At 32.2% G+C, this 8,987-nt stretch overlaps 1 protein-coding gene across 1 annotated transcript; it reads right to left on the bottom strand.

Annotated features, from left to right (window-relative positions):
* Positions 1–1,380: 1,380 nt before the first annotated feature.
* On the bottom strand, positions 1,381–3,456 carry LOC123892831. Its single transcript, XM_045942710.1, has 2 exons — positions 3,033–3,456; positions 1,381–2,861 (listed from the first exon to the last, which is right to left on the bottom strand). The coding sequence occupies exon 2, from the start codon at positions 2,539–2,541 to the stop codon at positions 1,603–1,605; it is 939 nt and encodes a 312-aa protein (XP_045798666.1). The 5' UTR covers positions 2,542–2,861; positions 3,033–3,456; the 3' UTR covers positions 1,381–1,602.
* Positions 3,457–8,987: the final 5,531 nt, after the last annotated feature.

Below are 8,987 nucleotides of genomic sequence, written 5' to 3'. Positions count from 1 at the left end.
TTATTTATATAAAGATTGAGTAGTTGACTCAAATAATTAAATAGTGGCTTAAGACAGTTGTATTTTTCAAATGGAATGTAGCAGCTTAGAAGACTATGATGTATAATTGCATTTGCATATACTACAATTTTCATGTGCTATATTAGTTGAAAAAGAAGAAATAGTATTAAATATGGTTTTCATTTGGGAGTGTTTTGATGGCTTGACAGATGAAAAGTTAAATGGCACAATAATAGTATTCCTTCCCATGTGCTGTCATTAGTCTTTGAAAAATAAATAAAATGTCAAATTTAAAAGGAAAAATATGGTTTTGAAAAAGGGTTGAAGTCTTTGCTGTCAAAACTATGAAGATTTACTTCATGTCCTGACATTGTTGCCTGCATTACATTGCAATTAAAATGTCATTTTCAGTTGTAGATGACCACTGAAATGTCATCACTCTACACCAGAAAGTTTTGGTATTTATTTATTGGTATTTTACTTTCTTGGTTACTTTCCTTTGTCAACTTGTTTTGGAAACAAATTTAATAAACAATTATTAGAGCATTTCCAATAAGAGTATCTAAGAGAGTTTCATAAATTAAGGATATGGTACCTTAACTTTTTTATCATTGGAGTTTCATGACGTGACACAGAAAGTATAAAAATTGATGATATATGTCCAATAAGCTTCTCAACAAAAATGAGTCGCCCCTAAACAATAATAGATAGATATATGTCATACATAGTGTGAAATACAAAAAGGAAAGAAAAAAAAAAAATTCTTTTACATTTTCTACTATCAGTTTTAACCTAAAAAAGTCACCAGTTTGTTTTTACTTACAAATTTGTGTAAACTGAAATCATAGTGAAAACAAGATACAATTAAAAATAAAAACCGAAAACATTTGCTCAAATCAAACATTAAATTGGTCTGAGTGGAACTAAACTCGAATTCTTTAAGCAAGGACTCGAATTCAAACCTCGTGGACATAAAACTTGTGGTTGAAAGGGGAGATTCCACTAAAAGTTAGTCAGCTAGGTTTCTCGGCGGAAGTTAGTCATCAATAATGCATCAATAATGCTGGTAGATACTTCACACCAATAACATGCTTACCAAAAGAAAAAACAAATCTTAGGACTTTTCTTTCCATTCTGTGTATGGTATGTTGTGTGTATAATTAAGTGTAAACACTGCATCATACTGAGAGAGTCTAAGCAAAATAGTTCAGAATGAAAGTTCATCTTGGCTATCTACCTCACTTAAATGAATGAACAGAAATGATAGGAACCAGTGGCTGAGGTAATAACCAGTGTGACCACAACATTTATATCAAACTATTAACTTTCAACCATGTGAAAAGAGAAAGTAAAAAACAAGTTAAATAACCTCAAAAGAAGTAGATACTAAAGTTTTTATTCACACTCAATGAAACATGACCAAAATTCATGTCATAGTAATTAACACTTTTTACTCCTAAATTAACACACAATGAATCATGAAACAAAACAAAAAGATAATTGATGTACACAAAAGAAAAAAGGTGTGATTAGAAGAATTTCTGATTACAATAAATTAACTTGAATATGAATGGAACATCGACTAAAGATTGTGCAAAAGTGTCAAGGTGCATATTCATGTTCAAGTGTTGGTTGTGTTCTTGTAACTGTTGCAGCAGGTGCTTTTGTATCGCCGATAGAAGCCATTTGAAGAGTTTCTCCTGAATCTGCAGCTTTTTCCATACCTTGCATTTTCTTCTTGTGTTTGTATTTGCTTATACACAAAACTAGAAACATGAACAACACCAACAATACTAGTCCTCCTACAACAGAACCAACAATAATCCACACCTTTTTATTACTACTCTTCTCGCGTTTTACTTTTGGAATTGGTACTAAAGGACTGATGTTAGTGGACTTAACCACTATAGAGAAATGGCCTTGTTGAGGCGTAGAACATGTGTTACCGCCTTTTACATTGCTGAAATTGGAAGAACCTTGCAAATCAAACCAAACACATTTTGCAACAAGGCCTTGAGGAGGTGACTTAACATCTTGAAACTTGACCAAAATGTTATCACCAGAAGCATTTATACCTAGTTCTGATAAATTTGTAGCCGACAAATTCGAAGCATCATAAGCTAATAGTCCCAAAACTGGTGCCAAGTAAGTGTAATTAGGCAAAGGGTAATACTTATTTGACAACTTAATACCTAGATTTTGATACACAAAAACCAATCTTTCAACATAAGGATGGACAATGACACCATTTGGAATATCGAACTCGTTGTATGTATGAAACCCTTTTCTCCTTAAACTTCCACTCCTTAATCTTAATGCTGCAACTTCAATTCCAGTTAAATTTGAAGGAAGTTTAGTTGCATTGTAAATTGTACCTGTTTTTGGATTCACCAAAGCCTTGTAAGCATATTGTTGGAGAATTACATCTAAAGCCTTTGCTTCCTTATTTGATTGAGCCATAACATGAGGAAGTGATTCAAAGCACATAAGAATAAGAAGAACCAAAACAAACACCATTGTGCTTGGAAAAGGAAACTTCATGAATACCCTTTTGTCTATTTGGTTGGTATACTCAAAAATATAACTCCAATGCAATATTAAAGCATACCAAATTGTAACCGAAGGAAATGCAATAAATTTCTTCAAAAGGGGTCTCTAAAAATTGAAACTTGGAGGCACGTTTTGCTTTGTTAAAGAAAAATATTCACTTGGGGCATTAATAGTACTAAAGTAGCTTTGAAGATTTCAACCGTTGCAAAATGCTAATCTTTTCTCTCAAGAGTCCTTGTAAAAAAGGCAAAGGCCAAATTGGTAAAAATTCACTCAAATACTTCACTATCTTCTTCTATGCATCTCTCCCTCTACAAGCAATAAAGAAGCAATAATTTGTAGAACAATAGTACTAAAACCTAAAGAAGCTGAAAATCAAAGTTGTAGATAAAATTAAGAGATTCTAAGTGGTAGATCCATGACCCTTTTGGATTTCATTTAAGTATTCACCAAAAGACAAAGCAAACAAAGACAATTATTACCTTAAAAAAACTGTCTTTATTTGTGAATTTCAACAGCTGTCACCAATTTACTTGAACTGAAAAACACAAACAACTTCACAAAACAAGAAAACTTCTTGGTGTAGATGCAAATAATCTTCAAGAAAATCATCACTCCTAGCAAAATCTAGTGACAATGACTGAGGGAGACATTGAAAGTCAAATCCTAGTTAATGAATGTGAATGTGTGAATATGAATGAGTTTATAATGAAAGAGAAAAATGAGGTATTTTTAGTGTAAAATGGAAGGTGTTTTTTTGTGACTTTTTGAGGTGAGTGAGAGTGAGTGAGAAGAAAGAGAGATAAGTTTTTAGTAGTTTAGAGCTTTAGATGGTCACTGTGGGGACTCACCAACCAAACAACCAGCAAAGGAAGTAGTGATGATAATAATAAAAGACAAAAAAGCCATGTGATGTGAGGAAAAAAGATTACAGTGGGAAACAGAAGGAAAGTGTTTATCTTTCTTAATATTAAATTATCGTTTGATTAAATCTTTATATCATATAGATCATTCATATAAATTTTTAGGAAAATTTAACATCATTTGATGTGTTATTGAGACCGACCAAAATTAACAGTATTCAGTAAAAAGTCATAAACCGTTAATCTTGATGAGTCTCAATAACATATCAAACGATGTTCAATTTTTCTAAAAATTTATATGAATGATCTATATAATATAAATTTTCAATCCAAATGGTGGATTTTATAAAAATAAAAAAAAATTATCGAGATATTGACAAGTTGTGCACCATGCACCACTTGTCACACACTTTCATTTTAGCCAAAGCCTAAATCATCGGGTTAAATATATTTTTGTCTAAATATCTTAAATTTTGTTTTTATTTTCTATAAAAATAATTATCAATTTTTGGTCTCTTAATTATTTTATGTTAAAATTTTTAGTGCTTACTTCAATTCATGTATATCATTCGAAATTTAATTTTTTATTCGCGGCAATGTTTAGTACATTATCGTAATGTCTCTAAAAAAAAATTTAATAAGGGATGAATTACATATGATGATTGTAATTGTAGTTTCTTGGTTACTACGGTCACTCACACCATAATCGATATTCTATTCACTTTAATGTGAGTAGCGGGTATTTTTACCGTCTATACCATCTTAGAGGAGGATTTTTAAGAACAATTTAGTAAGTTTGCAAAGCTTTTCTCAAATCGAATTGATATGGTTTCAGAGCGATATGGCGAGACATGTATTTACACAATCATTAAGCATATTTGGTATTTGGTGTCGTTTATTCTGATGATGGTGTGATTTTGTTCAATAATTCACTAAACTGGTACCGAAATGACCATAATTCAGTTAGCTTTCCAAAGAATCAAACCCCACTAAATTTGGAGTTACAGAGAGAGATTAATTACTGTTTTAGTGAAGGTCTGTCAAATTACTAATTCTGCAGAAATCTGCTTCTGACCTTCAAATTCAACATCGTCTACCGAACGCACCGTAACTCCAAATTCGATGAAATTGAAATGCCAACAAGGGTGATTTCGTCAGCTTTCCACACATGTAAATACTAATCAAAATGGAGCTACATGGTGAGAGACATGACGAAAATACCAATAGTAGATCCATACGATAATTAATTTGGACAGACCTTCACTAAAACAGTAATTAATCTCTCTCTGTAACTCCAAATTTAGTGGGGTTCGATTCTGTGGAAAGCTAACTCGATTATGGTCATTTAGATACCATTTTGGTGAATTATTGATCCATATTGAGTTTTGTACGAAACTTTGTGGTAAATTGTGAAATAGTTTTTAAAAGGTTTTTTTTTCTTCGAAATAAATCCAAAATCCCAAAAACTTTACCAATACAAATTAACTATCTTAATAAAACATACATAAAAGAGATTAAATACCTTTACATCATCATTGGAAACACCATAATCCAAATTAGATATATAGAGCTGGGTTCCAGTTTCTATGAAGGCGCACGACAACCTTGAGCAGTAAACGCCACCGCAGCCACATGTTGATCTCCATACAAATGATGTTGTCACGTCGTCTCTAGCGCCTAAAACAAAAACAAATCAAATCCAAAGTAAAAATTAGGGTTTTGAAATCTAAAAATTAAAATTTTGAAGAAATAGATGAAATAAAGTTACCTTAGAGCATCCACAATGGAGTTCCCTAATTTTTGGTACTTAATCGGGCTCCACGTGTACACATCATTCTTTTATAATTTTTTAATATTAATACCTAATAAGTACTCAATCCCTCCAACCCAACAATTCTTAAAATGTTTTAAATTGGTCCCACCAATAACACATCTAACCAATAACTCTACATCATTACAAATTGGTCCCACAAAAAATGATATAGGTACCAAATCTTATTTTAGAACTAGTACATATTAAGTACTATTTTGATTTTGCTCCAATGGGAGTACCTATTAGGTACTAGTACTTAAAAATAATAAGAACCACCCTTGGAGATGGTCTTAGCGCCGGAGAAATTTTGAAGAATTAAAATTTAAAATTAGGGTTTAGAAATCTAAAAATTAAAAATTAGGGAAAACAACAACGCTATCATCAGTCGCGTGCGAAAGCAGATCGAAGAATGAAGAACGAAACACAATTCAGTGAGTAGTATTCAACAGTCGCAAGAAGGTTTCATGAGATTGATCAGAACATAAATCGATTTGAGTAGTGATGAGTTAGGGTTTCAACGTTATTAGGTTTCAGAACTCGCGTACTGTGTGGGAGAGGAAATAAAAGGTTTCCGGATCCAGATGTTTTGTTGTTCTTGATGATATCATCGAGAGCGGAAGGGAGGAAGAAGAAGGATCGGAGAGTGGATTGAAGAACTGAAAGATTAGGGTTTTGAAGGATTGTTTCGTTTGTTTGTGAGAGAAAAGGAAAGAAAGAATTAGCCGTTTTGTTGTATAATAAGGCATGTAATTATATATATATATGTTGTGTTAAATTGTGAAATAGTTTTATTTTGATTCTTTTAAAAGGTTTTTTTTCTTCGAAAAATGCTAGTAATCCCAAGGATCATATCTAAGGTTCCAACCATGAAACTTTAGGCTTAAAATGCCTTTGTTCACTGGTCAAATTACCTAAACCACCTGTGTTTGGTGCACACCTGCATTTTGGTGCAGTTCTCCCTTCACATACCGAAACAAATTAAAAACAAGTAGAATCTTCCTTGCTTAAATTTTTCATCCCCAATAATCATCTTTCTTTCTCAAGTGTAACATAAGTTTTCATCCCAATAACCATCTTGAAAGATATCAAAGTTCTTTTTCTTTCTTCTTTTTCCGATTTCCAATTTTATTAATTCTCGATCACCATGTTTCATCCTGGTTCAACTTCCGCTTCAAACATTACCGGAAATACAGCGAATAAAGAGCATTCCAATGTTAGCGATAGAGAGAGAATAAAAAGTATATTTGCGATAATGCAAAATATACTTTTGGTTTTTCGAGGATTTATTGTTATTCTGATCAAGCCAATATACACCAACCATTTTGTTATATTTGGTTTACTCCACATTGGAATCATCTTTCATACATTGTTTTAATGGTCATCGTAGTGGCCCAACCTCAATCTAATGGATGTATTTTTGAATGTGTCATTATGATGATTGTAATTGTAGTTCATTGTTTCTTGGTTACTGCGGTCACTCACATCATAATCGGTATTCTATCCACTTTAATGTGGGTAGCGGGTATTTTTACTGTCTATACCATCTTAGAGGAGGATTTTTCAGAACAATTTAGTAAGTTTGCAAAGCTTTTCTCAAATCGAATTGATGGTTTTAGAGCGATATGGCGAGACATGTATTTACACAATCATTAAGCATATTTGGTATTTGGTGTGGTTTATTCTGATGATGGTGTGATTTTGTTCAATAATTCACTAAACTGGTACCGAAATGACCATAATCGAGTTAGCTTTCCAAAGAATCAAACCCCACTAAATTTGAAGTTACAGAGAGAGATTAATTACTGTTTTAGTGAAGGTCTGTCCAATTACTAATTCTGCAAAAATCTGCTTCTGACCTTCAAATTCAACATCGTCTCCCGAACGCACAGTAACTCCAAATTCGATGAAATTAAAACGCCAACAAGGGTAATTTCGTCAGCTTTCCACACATGTAAATACTATTCAAAACAGAGCTACATGGTGAGAGACATGACGAAAATACCAGTAGTAGATCCATACGATAATTAATTTGGACAGACCTTCACTAAAACGGTAATTAATCTCTCTCTGTAACTCCAAATTTAGTGGGGTTCGATTATGTGGAAAGCTAACTCGATTATGGTCATTTAGATATCATTTTGATGAATTATTGATCCATATTGAGTTTTGTACGAAGCTTTGTGGTAAATTGTGAAATAGTTTTTAAAAGATTTTTTTTTCTTCGAAATAAATCCAAAATTCCAAAAACTTTACCAATACAAATTAACTATCTTAATAAAACATACATAAAAGAGATTAAATACCTTTACATCATCATTGGAAACACCATAATCCAAATTAGATATATAGAGCTGGGTTCCAATTTCTTTGAAGGCGCACGACCACCTTGAGGAGTAAACGCCACCGCAGCCACATGTTGATCTCCATACAAATGATGCTGTCACGTCGTCTCTATCGCGTAAAACAAAAACAAATCAAATCCAAAGTAAAAATTAGGGTTTCGAAATCTAAAAATTAAAATTTTGAAGAAATAGATGAAAGAAAGTTACGTTAGCACCGGAGAAATTTTGAAGAATTAAAATTTAAAATTAGGGTTTCGAAATCTATAAATTAAAAATTAGGGAAAACAACAACGCTATCATCAGTCGCGTGCGAAAGCAGAGCGAAGAATGAAGAACGAAACACAATTCAGTGAGTAGTATTCAACAGTCGCAAGAAGGTTTCATGAGATTGATTAGAACAGAAATTGATTTGAGTAGTGATAAGTTTGGGTTTCAACGTTATTAGGTTTCAGAACTCGCGTACTGTGTGGGAGAGGAAATAAAAGGTTTCCGGATCCAGATGTTTTGTTGTTCTTAATGATATCATCGAGAGCGGCAGACATGGTTGAGAATTTGAGAGTTCAACGAGAGGGGAAGGGAGGAAGAAGAAGGATCGGAGAGTGGATTGAAGAACTGAAAGATTAGGGTTTTGAAGGATTGTTTCGTTTGTTTTTGAGAGAAAAAGAAAGAAAGAATTAGCCGTTTTGTTGTATAATAAGGCAAGTAATTAAACATACATACATATATATATATATATATATATATATATATATATATATATATATATATATATATATATATATATATATATATATATATATATATATATATATATATATATATATATATATATATATATATATATATATATATATATATATAGGATATTATGAGAATTGTATGTTTATATGAGAATGATGAGAATGATTTAGAGCCATTAGATTAAGATGTGTGGCTGAGATTAAAAGACAACCCATGTGCCTTGATGTAGTGTATCAACTAGAGACTGGGTTTTCATTTGTCCTTCACGCGAGTTTGCACGACAACAACCACAACCCTTCTTCTCACCCTTTGTTTTCCATACTCACCATCACAACCCTTTTGTCTTCTTCTCTATCCTTATGTTTATGTCAAGAAATTTTTGAGCAATCAATGTGTTCAATCAAATACAAATTCACGGCAGAAATTGTTTGTGCAACCTCCACCGACCGCCGCCGTCTCAAATTCATGACCGTCGGCGTCATCTGCCTTTGATTAAAAGAGTTTAATTTCTATCACATTAAAATAACCCATGCGTTTACGTCACGTTCATAGATTAGGTTTTTTTAATCCTAAATCCAAGATTTCAATTTGAAAGTGAATTCACAAGAAAAATAATTAAAAAGACAATCTTTATGGATAAAAAGGAATAAACAAATTTCAGATTTCAATTCGATTGAA

Source organism: Trifolium pratense, linkage group LG6 (genome assembly GCF_020283565.1).
Source record: "Trifolium pratense cultivar HEN17-A07 linkage group LG6, ARS_RC_1.1, whole genome shotgun sequence".
Classification (NCBI taxonomy): domain Eukaryota; kingdom Viridiplantae; phylum Streptophyta; class Magnoliopsida; order Fabales; family Fabaceae; genus Trifolium; species Trifolium pratense.
The sequence above is the reverse complement of the archived record's forward strand: the minus strand, read 5'-3'. Positions and strand labels throughout refer to the sequence as shown.